The 13,660-nt window shown below is 37.4% G+C and overlaps 1 protein-coding gene across 1 annotated transcript in view; it reads left to right on the top strand.

The window, feature by feature from the left end:
• The window catches only part of LOC150081573 (protein spaetzle-like), a 38,486-nt gene that overhangs the window by 20,464 nt on the left and 4,362 nt on the right, over positions 1-13,660 (top strand). Inside the window, exon 2 of the mRNA XM_090379418.1 lies at positions 4,915-5,159. Within this exon, the coding sequence (XP_090235544.1) occupies positions 4,915-5,159 (245 nt within the window). The remainder of the gene's footprint in view (positions 1-4,914; positions 5,160-13,660) is intronic.

The following is a 13,660-nucleotide window of genomic DNA, read 5'->3' as shown; positions in this document are numbered from 1 at the left end:
GTTCTCCTGAGAGAGAAATACTTCAATTAAAATTGGATTTTTACACTCACAGCACAAGAGTCCCTTGCGTGTGTGTGCGTGTGTACTTCCTGGCTGTTAGCGGTTATTGCACTCGATATTAAGATGTAAGGTACGCGTGAGGTAATCTGCTCATTTTAGAAAGTACATTATCTTATGAGTGTTACGTCATAACATAATATACTTTTGAACCAATTATTTTGCTCACTATTCCACTTCTGTCACCATTTATCTTAACTTTTTCATGCCAGTGTACTTATTAAGTCCAGTTAGATATTCTTTTTAAAAAATGTCCAAATAGATCGTGAACGTTGAATCTCCCATCTGTCAACATTGTTCGCGAACACTTTTTGCGTCCCAATTTTGTCAGAAACGTTTTTGTCTTATTGAACAGTGGCTGGCGTTTATATTAAGCCAGACTATAGAGCGACTATATATCTGGCAGATTTTCCGAGCATCATTCTTCAAAATTATTAACCAATGTGTAAATGGCTAATTCCTTGAAAATCTATTTAAATCTCACTCAACCCACGCTACAGTTAATTAACATTACTTTTACACATACGTCAGGGCCGGCTCTAGGGGCGCAAAGGCTTTGGAGCGCCAACATCGTAGAAAAAGTAATAGTATTAAAGAGGACCAGAGAATCGAAGAGTTGGTGGTAGGAGCAGTGCCCCCCCCCCTCAAAGCAGTATTGCAAGGGGCGTCGTTTTTAGCATTTTTTGTTTTTGGTTTGCCTATTTGATTTTTCGTACCAGGCGCCGTATTGCATGGGGCTCCGTTTTGATCAAATATTTTATTTTTGGGGCACCTATTTCACTTTTCGCACCAAACTCCGTTTTATCACGCTACAGCTGTGAACCAGTCTGGAGCATTCAATAAACTAGAAAAATTAAATAACCGAAATTAGATATCTTTACTGTTCATATTCAAATGAAGAAATGTCACCCTCGAAAATTCTCCAATTCATTTGTGATCAGCAATTAACATCTTCCTTACCAAACCTATTCATTGCTATCCGCATTTTCCTAACGTTGCCTGTCTCTGTGGCTAGCGCGGAAAGGAGTTTTTCGAAACCGAAATTTATTAAAACTCATTTGAGAACAACTAATTCAGGAAAGATTAGACGGTTTAACAATATTATTGATTGAACGAGATATTTTAAAATAACTTGATATGGAAGAATTGATAAATTTTGTGACAGTAAAGGCCAGAAAAGTGTTAATTTAGTTAAAAAATTGTTTTTTGCTACGATTTTCAATAATTATTCTTATACTTTATAGACAGCTTATATACTTTATTTAAGATTTTTTTTTGCTTTGTTTTTGCAAAATTGTTACATTTATTATTATTATACACCTATTTTATAAGTATAATTTTAAATATTTTATTCAAGAATTTTTTTGTTTAGTTTTCGAATAATTTATTGTTGTTATATACCTTTCGTAAATAAAAGTTTGTAAATTTAATTTTATGTATGATTTTTTAAATGTTCTATAACGACATGACCCTTTTGTAAAATTTATAAAGCTTAAAAATTTAAAATTAAAAAAAATGATCAGGCACTGAAAACCAAACAGGCCTAGGAGCGCCACATGCCCTCGAGCCGGCCCTGCCTACAGTATAACATACGTTGATAGAGCGTAGGCATTTTTTTTCATAACTGCTTACGGAATACTCCACTAGAGGGCACCACTGATCAGTAATAAGTAAGTTTTACATGAGGGCTTCTCAACTGTGTTACGAACTTCTTCAGTATGAGGGGATGAGCAACTTTAAAGGGGGTTGAAATTTTTTTTAAAATTTTGTCTCAGACAGTCGAGCTTAGACTTCTTATGATACTACGCTTCCGAATTTGTTTTCCACCTGCTTACTGGTACAAGGGTTCTAATAACAGCTTAAATAAATTCAAGGCAGAACTAGACAAGACATTTGGAATCAATGAATGAGTGGAAGGGTTTTTTTTTTTTTTTTGTGGCTAATGCTGTATAAGCTTGCTTTCTTGCATCGTATGCCTCTGCTAATGCTAAACTGCCAATAGCAGTATTCTTTAAATTATTATATATTGCTAAAAAACGCTATTTTTTAATACTTTGCATATATATTTTAGAAAATATTTAAATCCGCTGTTCATAAATTTCAGCCTTTGCTTTGATTAAAGCGTAATAAAAAAAAAGCAGTATATATTTACTTCTTACCCAATTCTGACCAAAATTAAACCAGTTTTATCCGCAGGGAGGGCATACAAATTCATTTAGTGTTTTATCCAAAAGTATAAGAACCCGTGTTCTACGACAATTTCTGTTAGTTGAATACTTAAATAAGCAATTCAGACAAAAAAAATATTTTTTTTTTTTGGCTGATGGCGTGTAAGCTTTCTTTCTTGCATCATTTGCTAATACTACAGCGTCTTTTCTTTGATGGAGTTGTTGAACTCGCTCCATTTATCATAGAATGGAAGAAGTAAAATTGCAATTCTAAATTTTCCACATGAACAGAATTCGCACAGTCGCGTTTTCCTAGATTGATTATTTCGATCCCTTGTTCTAGGCTATGTTATGAGAGGCTCTCTATGCGCCTCTTCGCACCTCAGTTTCACTGTAGACATAGTTATCTCTGCATATTCGTTCACCTATTTTACCCGATCGAATAGCGCTCGCTGTTTGTGGTCTGATGCATTTGATTCCACGTCTCATTACACTTGCCGGTATACTGTCAACCCGAAATACTTGTCTCTTGCACAGATTTGAACTTAACTTATTTTATTTATTAATTTTGTTTCAGATTGTAGCAGTTCAGGGTTGTGGCAGTTAATGCTAGATCTCATTACTGGTAATGAATTGTCGAATACAATTAACCTCCAATTCTTTAGTTCAGCAGCTGGTCTCGAAATAATCGAAGCTAACGCTCAGATTTAATAGGTTGATGTACACAGGTAGAGTTGCAGCTAGATGAACATAGTGGACTTAGAATGCAAGGAGGTGATTAAAATGATCCCTTAGCGGAGCGATATTCTGAAGCCATGGGGGGGGGGGGGAAGCTGCTGTACTATCTGAATTCTGACCAATAAAGTAGTCTCTGCGTATTTCATTCATACTTCATGAAAGCTAGGTACATATGTAAGCATTATTCGTATGAACTGTAATAAATATAATTCTAATTGCATATTAGAGAAATAATAGAAAGAATTATAAAAGCAAAATACCGTACGAAGTAAACAGTGGGTAGTAAGTATAGGATAGCGAGAAAGTGTTCAGTTCTCCAGCTGAATGCAGCTGCAGAGAGAGAATAAATTTTAAAAAATCTAAAAAATAATATGAAAAATGAAACTAAACTAGCAGGATAATGGTGGATTGCAACTAACAGAACGCTTACCTTTATGTATTTCAGGAACATGGCTTGAGAAAAATCATCTTGAAAAGGGATGACGTAGACACATTCATGAAATTCCGTGTGGGTGTCACCGACACTTGGCTATACCATGCAGGATTACACTTATTACGTAATTACTAATTAACTGCTCATTTGCAGCACGTACACACAGAAAAAACCCTTGTATAAATAAGCATTAAAATCAGTTGGTTTTAAAACAAATTAAAGAACCTGGGGGAATTATGAAGTAAACCTACTCTAACTTTAAAAATAGCATAAGCTTCCTTTTTAATTAACTCGCCTCAGGACATGAGTTACTTAACAATAAGCTCTTTCTATTTTTAATATTCGATTAGGAAGTAGCAGTCATCGGGCTATAATTAATGTCAGAAAGAAGCCTACTTATTTTTGATATTCACGGTTGCATGCAATCAGGACAATCTGACCAAAGTTGCTACAGTAACACGCACGCGCATATTGTCACGTGACGGAGACACTAGTTACGTTTCAATGTAATGAAAAACGAGGGGTGGCAGGTTGGGATTTGGAACAATTATTATGCAGATACAGAAATGAGTTGGTGTGCTAATGCTAAACTGATATATAGAAAGACAAGCTGGATAATTAAAATATAAAGCACTTTTTATTTTGTTTTTCCCTATTAGATTTGAAATTTTGAATAAGCAATTTAGTAAGATTAATTAAAGAAAACAGCTGAATTCATGCTAGTGAATGTCAATAACTGAATTCATAATCAAAGACATAAAGAAGTCTTATTTTAGCTAAGAGATTTAGGATATTAGGTTTATAATTTTACGATAATTTATATTTTCTCAACGAGAAGTTGTTTCTCCATTAGCTATTCAATACGAATACTGTGCTAGCTTGGACGGAAACTTTTTTTTTTTATAATCAAGAAGTTTATTTGAATCAATTTGTTAAGATTTGTGCTTGAATTAGAGGGGGAATTTTTCTCTGTGGTAGTCACAAAACCCCATAACTCGATTGCATCCTTATACGTGCGCCATTATATTTTATCGGGTCTTCGTATTGATTTTGAATTTATTATTATTTTTAATATGAACTCTTTTCTCTGTCTTAATTGATATTTTGATTATAAAAAAATAATTCTGCATAGTCATTTTAATTGAACAACAGAAGAAGATTATCGCGAAAGTGCAAGGAACTAATATGCCTTTGATATATCGCTAATTAAATTATATTTTTCTCATACGCCATTTCCAATCTTTGCTGTGCACGCTAGGCTTCATCAGCTGGAAAGCGATCATTGCTCTTCAGAAGAAAGTGGTGTCCACGAATTAGCTTTAAATGATAATTTAAAAATTAGTTTTGTTGTTTACAACTTCCCGCAAATTACTAGATAAAATGACTTTATTGTCGACTTTTTAAGTTAGAATTCATTGACTTTTAAATAGATATTATCTTTCATCGTTGACTGACAAATCGTGTGTTGTTGTAAACCAGGACTCGCACCAAGTATGACCTCTAATTTTCTTTTTGCAGATATCAACGTTTCTTGCCGTTATTCCACCGAGTGCTTCATATCCTCGCCCCGAGAGACCGCTAGTGTTTCCTAATACTACAGAAGAACCTGACCTGCCAGTTTTTCCCGACAGACCAGAATTAGAACAAGTATCTTACGTCGGTGGGGCGCGACCTCTTGCTCCTCCTGTCGATAGTTACGGACAACCTCTCTGCGCTTCTTCTTCACGGGACACGTTCTGCGAGAATGTGGAAAATTATCCTGAGTAAGTTTATGCATATTTGTACACAAAAACGCACCTCAGAATGTGCACCGTATTAAGCTTAAGGTTTCTTGCATTAATTTTAAAGTGAGAAGTATAGATTCTATTTACGCTTACAATGAAAGTGTAACAACTTCGCAATGTAAAAGATGAAGCAGCTTTTCTCCAGTGGATTCCAGTAGACATTCATTAAAAAAAAAATCCTCAATATCCATTTAGGATGTTTCTCTGGTATACGAATACCCACCCCTCAGTGGACAGCATCAATGACCGTATATAATGATAAAAAAAAGTATATTAATAAACGCAGATATATTTATTATGAAAAATGCAAAAAAAAAAAACATTTCAAATTTCATTTTATTAAAAAAGAATTAACAGAAACAATTAATATTAACAATTATCAAATATCGAGTGCACCTCGACATAGAGGTGTATAAAGGATTAATTATAGCAAAATAATCAGTGTGACATTTGTTGATGCTTGTTTGAAATAAGCTGTTGGATTCTTGGCTCCAATGACGTTACTGCAACACCAAGAGCCGTTTGTATTTTGATGGCCTTTTCACTCAGCGCTTGGTACTCACTTTTTACGGAAAGCCAAAAATGAGATCTTGTTAGGGACGAGTGGAATTTACCTTTGAGACTGTTGTTGGATGATAGATCGATTAGGCTTTCTTTTTCTTTCTTTTTCTTTCATGTTCAACTTACTATCCTCGATTTTCGCCGAAAATGGATCTATTATCCACGTATTTCCATGTATGGGGTCCTGTTCCTTTGGGTAATAAAGACCAAAAGAGTCAGTGAGCGACTGTAAGTGCAATCAAACAAGAGTTGTTACCTGTCGGTTGACATCCTCCTGTTTCATATAATCATCAAAATTTGAGAACATTTACAGATCTTCTTCAGCCAACCGCGTTTGCCACAGCAATATCTTCTTTTGAAATGCATCCATTTTGCCTCGCAGTGTGAAGACGTCCGTAAGCTGTCCTTGCAAGGACGTGTTCAGCTCGTTTAACAGAGAAAAAAAATATCTGCCAGGTATGCAAGCTTGGCTAGCCAATCATTGTCGGACAAGAGATCACGGAACCTCGAATTATTTTTCAGCTGGAAGAATAACTTGACTTCTTGGCGCAGGTCGAACAATCGGGTTAGTACTTTGCCCCTCGACAGCCATCTCACCTCAGCGTGAAGAAGAACATGAGTATGTTGAGAGAGCCTTGAGCACTTTGTGGCGAATTTCGTTTACAATTTTAATTATCATTTTAATTAAACACCAGAGAGTACTTCGTGCAGTTCTGGAGATAATCTTTTCGCCACAAGTTGCTCACGATGTATAATACAATGAGTAAACAAGATGTCTGGGTGTCCAACATCTTTCACTTTTGCAACAACTCCTGAACGATGTCCAGTCATGCTTGCGGCACCGTCTGTGCATATCCCAACACATTTCTTCCATTCAATACTGTTTCAGGAAATAACCATTAAGTGCACTGAAGATTTCAGAGCCTGTTGTTCTACCCGACAAGACTAGCGAACACAGGAGTTCTTCCTTTAATTCTCTTTGGCACAATCAAACCTCACAAAACAAAGAAGAACTGCCTTGTTAGTTATGCCTGTTGATTCGTCAAGTTGAATTAAATAAAACGTAGAATTTTTCACAAGTGCAATCACTTGATTTTCAATATCTTTGGCTATGTCTTCAATTCTGCGCTTCAGTGTTAGTGGACATAGGAATTCCTTTCAGTTTCTGGAGAGCCTGTATCCCCAAAACCTCTTCACAGGCTTGTAACAAGCAAGGCTTAATTAATTCTTCTCCAATCGCATACGGCTTTTTACATCTCGCGATTTAAAGTGCTATCAAATGAGAAGATTTTACTAAGGACTTATCTTCAACAATCATTGTTGCTAATGGACTTTTTTGCTTTTGCAAATTTTCACGCATCCTTTGGAAGTATTCAACTGGCTTTTTAGCTAAATCTGGGTGTTTTGACTGCAAGTGCCTGCCGAGTTTCGAAGGTTTCATGGCATCATTGGATAAACGCTCAGAACATATAATACAAAGCGGCCGTGGATCCAGTTCACTTCCAGGTTCTTGAATAAATCCAAATTTCAAGTAGTCCGCATCATATTTTCTTGAAACTTTGAACTTTTTCTTCTCTCCGCCTCCAGTTCTAATGTCCTTCCTGATGATGCCTTGCGGTGGCTGCGGAGGCTCTGATTCATTAAATTGGGTGCCTCCGTAGCCAGGTGGGAAGGAGCAGCAGTGTGTAGCACACACTTTTTGATTAGACCGGGGTTCGAGCCCGTCACCACCAAATACGGAGGATGCGGAAAGGTCAGGGAATGACCACCGCATATCCCGGAGCAATATGGCCTTAGTTGCTAATGCTCCTAAAAACCAAATAACTAACACTAACGATTCATTAACCAACTCATGACAACGCGATGTATTACCTAAGAAGCGCAAAATGCTTGCTTGCTTTTTCTCACTCATTGGGGTTATTTTATTTGAATCTAAAACCAAACAAGAAATAAGATAGTTATCAAACTCAAGCTCTTTGATGCCATTAAATATCACACTGTGCACAGTTAAAATAAAAATATCACTGGTCACTTACCTGCGAACTGCGCCGTGCCCAGGCTAGGCCATCGATAAGAAATAGAAATAGCTTTCTATATTTTTTTACAATAAAAGCATCGCTAATACCGGATATTGCACTGGACCTTCTATAAACATGCAACGTAATAAGGCGAAAATTGCAAAAAAGTAGAATCAGAATATAATGAAACATTTTAATAAACACGAAAATTGCAAATATATTCAGATTACTCTGCTGACTACCAAAATTCTCTCGCGGACCACCGGTGGTCCGCGGACCTTCGCCAACCAGCTAAACTTTAGCTGGTTGGCGAATTCATTAAAAAGGCGCAGGTACTGTTTGGTGATTGTGCAATCGAACAGAAGCCCACAGCAACAGCATTACATAGCAGAAGCCAGAGACCATAAAGTGGAGCGTCACAGGAAACTCAACCTGTTTGTGTCATCTTCGTCACTATCCTTGTGTGTACCATACAGAACGGTAAATTCTCACGAACGTTGGTTTTCCTCTGTTATATTTATTATAGATATTTGCGAATTAATATATTACGTTTCAAAGAAATAAGTGAAGTACGAATGATGAAGTTTGCGAATATCAATGAGGTTTGCGAAGAATATATAATTAAAACGAATAAATATACCTTACGAAAAATTACAGAATCTTTAAAATTTCATGTGGCATATTTTTAAGATTTTCCCGGAATTTTTTTTAACTCTAATATAAATATCTTTTATCACCAAGTAATATTTATTATTATCAATTAGTTTTTTTAATAAAAAAAAGTAAAATAACACTTTAAAAAATATATTTTTTATTAAATCCAACCATTACATTAATAAATTGAGTTCCTTTTGTTTGTCAAATTTTAAATACAGTGGTGGGAAAAAAAAAAACTGCATTGCTTGTGAATTTTGCAAATAATGTGTTTTGCTCTGCATTGTGGGTTGCAGAAATGTTCGAAATGCATTTGTTAGATGGGATATACACTGAGTGATCACTGAATTAGGATCACCTTATGAAAACTGACTGCGACCCGTTGACCAAGTGAGGTACCAGAGTGCGGAGTTGGTCGACCTACGTAGCATATATAAGGTGTCAATGGTTCAATAGGTAATAAAATTCCGAGTGTGATGGGTAAAAGGAAAGATTTATCGGACTGTTCGATAAAGGACAGATTGTGGGTGCTCGACGAGCTGGTGCCTAGATTTCCCAAACGACTGAATTGGTGGGGTGTTCGAGAGCCGCTGTTGTTAAAGTGTACCAGGACTGGCGTCAAAATGGTCAAACAACGACCCGACTGAAAAACTGTAAAGGTCAGCGAAAGGTTGATGTTAGAGGTGAGCGCCGGGTCCGACGACTCGTACAGACGGTCAGGCGCAGAATTGTTGAAGAGTTGACTACCCAATACAACATGGGCCAACCCAGAACAACCTTGAGGGAGAACATTGGTGCAAGATGTTTTAAACCTTGTGAGATAAGAAGACAAACTCATCATTAAATCTAAATAGCATAAAACTTACCAATTTTTCTGTGTGGGAAGGTGCTGAATTCTGTTGAAAAATGCAGTTTTGGACGTCTGTGTGGTGGTCCCTAATAACGGGTTCCAGGCACTCCTCCAAGATAGCAGTGTAGGTTTCTGCATTCACCGTTCCGTTAATAAACTTAATTTGTCTCACCCCTTTGCTTGTTATGCATCCCCAGACCATCTGACCGGCGGGGAACTTTACAGTCGGTGTTATGCAGTCAGGATGGTATGCCTCCGATTTTCGTCTTCTGACATATCGTTTCCCATCCGAGCCAGTCAGGTTGAATTTCTATTCGTCAGAAAAGATGACGGTGTCCCATTGCTCTTTTGTCCACGAAACTTGCGTTTTAGCCGAAGCCAGTCGCTTCTTCTTCTTCTTCTTGGGCCGATAGGTAGGCAGACCACATTCCGAAAGCCGTCTTTGGATAGTTCGTGCACTCGTTTCAACACCAGAGGCCATCTCAAAGTCCAGTTTTAGATCAGAGCACTAGCATGGCGATTACTAAAGTATAGTCGTTTCAAATATCGACCTTTGGAAGGCGTAGTCGCTCTCTTACGGCCTGATCCAGGTCTCCTCTTCACATCACCGATTTCACGGTTTAATTTCAGCACCCGGGATACTGTTGACTGGTTGACTGGTGGCAGCTTTCTTTATCAGCGATAGCACGCATAGAAAGCCCTTTGTGGGACAGAGCAACAGCTACACTTTTTTTTTTTTTTTTTGTGTCAACTGAACATATGGAGCTTAAACCTCCGCAAAACAGGACACTAATAAGCGTGTATACCTTCCAACGCCGTATTTATAGAAACGGCTGATGCAATAGAAGCGTTATCTGACGCTATACCTTTGCTTTGCGACAAATAAAATGACTGTAATCAAACAATATCTTATACGTTTCACTACAAATGTTGCTTTTTTTTAAGGTGATGCAGCTTTTTTGTCCGCCACTGTATGTTTTAGTGACTTTTGTAGAAATCTAGTGACTCAGGATTTAATGAAATTTATTATATTTTACACTTATTCACACTATATCAGTGAGTAACACTGAGTAATACGTAGCACTGAGTAAACTTTGCTACTTAGTGCGCTGATCACATTTTAGGGAGGCACCTTCGCCACGAGTTGCCTTGGTATTGCTGTTATTGTTGGGTTTTAGAAGCATTAGCGATTAAGGCCATGTTGCTCCGTGTATATTATCTGTAAATTGCGTGTTTCTGAGGTCGATTTTCTGTTTGCTGGATGAAAAAACCATGCTACCCTCGCCTGATGCTGATTAACTCAGCCACATTGTGAAAAAGACCTATAAATATTCCTCTCGTCATCAACGGGATTCGAACTGGGGTATTTTCCGTCCAGTGTACCAACTGTGCTATCCACGAGGGCTGGCGCACTATGGCCATAGACGCCCATGCGCCAAAAAAATCCCCAAATAAACAAACAAACAAACCCACGAGGGCTTTGGTATTGCACTACTTTAATGGAGAACTATACTGTATTTCTGCTTTATTAAGGTGATTTACATCTCCGCAAAACAGGATACTAATGTGGGTGTATACCCTTCCAACGCCGTATTTATAGAAACAGTGCTTTCCACTGCCCACTTTCCCTGCTTTCAACAAATGTTTTTGCTAACTACGCGCCTTTAATTAAAAAAAAAGCAATTTTATTATATAAAATAAATGTAATGTAGGTTAACGAATGAATGTTCGTCCTTACAATGTCACGAGGAACTCTATTTACCTGATCTAAATTGACGCTAAAAGTTACTGAGTACAGACCAGTATAAACTGTAAGTTCTTGCCAAACAAATTCACTTGCTCAGCAAGAGAAACGTTAACAACAAACGGCTTGTGAAGCAGAGTCAGAAACCTGAGGAGAGAACCACGTTTCAGGAAATGTGTAAAAAAAAAAAAAAATGATTCAGCAGAGAAGGCGATAAAATTGCTGGGAAGAGTAAACAACAAGAGACGAGAATTACTCAGCTTCTAGCAGGAAGTGGTTTTTAATGTGTTTGCAACGAAAAAAAGAAAAACTAGAAAATTAACGCGTTCTGTAACCAAGCTGTGGGCAAAAATGTTTGTTAGTCCCAAAGAGCATTTATTTTGTTTCGTTATAATTCCTACTCTCGTTTTGACCCCGTGAGAGCACGTTATTGCCGCAAGCTAAAAAAAAGATAATACTGTATGCAAAAATTAAGAGTATTAACTAAATTTAAAAGTACTTTACATCGTGTTTAAAATTTATTGCTTCTTTAGACAGAAAAGCCGTGATTTTGCTCTTTATCCCTTTAGGGCCAGATGAATAACGTTTTGCTAAGAGGTTAGGTTTCGCCATGCTTTCTCGCAACGAAATCAGCCGAAATCACTCTCGTCTGCTACGCGTTTGGATAAGTCTGGGTTCGAATCTCATCAGAAACGACGAATTTTTAAAGACCTCTTCAATGGAAGCTGTAGTTAACCGATCTCAGGTTAAGGGAGATTGGTTGTTTCCACAACTTATTCCGGGTTTTTCAACCGCACGATGTGCAAATCGGCCCCTGAACACAGACTTCTGCAGATAAAATGTATTAAATGAATATGAGAGGCAAATTATCTTAATGGCATTAGCGCCTTCTGATAATTTCACTTGAGTTTGTAGATTCGACAACTGACATCATTTACTGCCAGTTTGGTACGAATATAATTTTTATCTGTCACGTGACTAGTATACCAGACTGCCGGTAAATGATCTCGTTATCGCACTTACAAACTTAAATGTGTTTCACGAATGTGAAAATTACAGCGATTCGCAAACTTTTCTACTGAGCTCTCCTTATGCGGGATTTCGAAGGTTTGATTTTTAACGCTTGCTTTATTCTCCTACTGTTTGGCGCAGTTAAAAGGTCACCATATTTTGTATATTGAAATCAGACACAAAATGGTGTCAGATTTTATTATGATAAATGATTAGCTCAACTTTTTACTCAGTTTACACAATAAAATTCGCGATCAATAACAGAGAAAGCACGGGGTTTGTTTTATTATACACAAACTCATTCAGATTGGTGAGCGTAGTAACATTGACACTACATGTAAAGGATCAATACTGTAAAACTGTATTGTGGTTGATTTGAAGTGAAAATCATAGTCCGTTCATCTAACTCGGTGACATGGATGCAGCCGATCGTGGAGTCACGCTAAGAAGAATAGCTAATCATCTGGGTGGGAGGAGAGGTTTCAGTAGGTTAATAATTGAATGCCTGTATTTCTTGCCACGAGCCAAGCAATTAGGATATATCTCCAGGGACTGCCTATTCGAGCATTTGCCCAGGGATGGAGCTATCTGATGATAGTCTCCGAGTTAGAGCATATATTTGAAGTGGATCTGAGTCCTGGTTTTGGCGGGGGGGGTGAGAATCCTCCAGCAGAAAAGTGTTGCTGGACGTAAGTTTTCTTAGTCTGCATTTTAATTATCGAAGTCAGTCTCATTTCAGTTATCTTTGAACGTAAGTTCTGAATGATTAAAGACTTGGCCATTAGGTTGTTGTGGCGTGTGTAGGAAAGGATTGGCTATGTCCGTTCCACGGAAATCTTCTTCAGATAAAGCTCGTCACATAGGGAACACGAGGTCGATGCAGCAAATCTAGCGGAAAGAGTGTACCAAAAAATCTATGGAGTTTTACTGTTTGGGCACAGTTCACAAAAGAGCAATTTACTTCGATTAACAACACTTCGCTCACCAGGACGTGATTTCACTTTTAGTGAACTCGATCCTTATATGATGGACAATGAACGGGGCATGGCCAGTCGTTATTTAGTTATAATTTACTGCTAGCCTTGCACAACGCCAGAAGAGACGAAGTGTTACCGTCAAACATTTTCATATATGTGCTCGCTATTTAAAACTTATTATTCTCATGCATTAAGGACCCTTTTCGCACCTCTAGTGTAATATTTTTTTGTGATAATACGGAACATATAAGGTTTTCGAATCTGTGCTACCTGGTTGGCTTCAAGTTTGGAAAGCTATAGAAATACTAATATATGTATGCTTGTATGTGTGTATAATCTGCAGGACGAGTTATATGCCAGTTCACCGAGAAATAATTTAATTCTTGAAATAAAATTCACGTCCATATTACCTTATTAATAAAACTTTTGTTTTAGTACTGGGATCAATTTAGATTAATCTCGCGCGGGTAAGGAGTATACGGAGAAAGATTAATCCAAAGAACAGAGGTAGAGGAAGGTCACTGTATATGTTGGGGGATTCATTAAGCGAATTTAAAGTTGAACTTTGAATAGATGACAACCATCCCTGTTCCGATGCATTTGGGAAGGAATGAAGGGCTTGAACTACCATTTGGGCGAACAGAGTATGGGAATATCTCTCGAAA

The sequence above is a fragment of the Mastigoproctus giganteus genome, chromosome 8 (assembly GCF_048544385.1).
Source record: "Mastigoproctus giganteus isolate SK-2022 chromosome 8, ASM4854438v1, whole genome shotgun sequence".
NCBI classification, from domain to species: Eukaryota; Metazoa; Arthropoda; class Arachnida; order Uropygi; family Thelyphonidae; genus Mastigoproctus; species Mastigoproctus giganteus.
The sequence above is the reverse complement of the archived record's forward strand: the minus strand, read 5'-3'. Positions and strand labels throughout refer to the sequence as shown.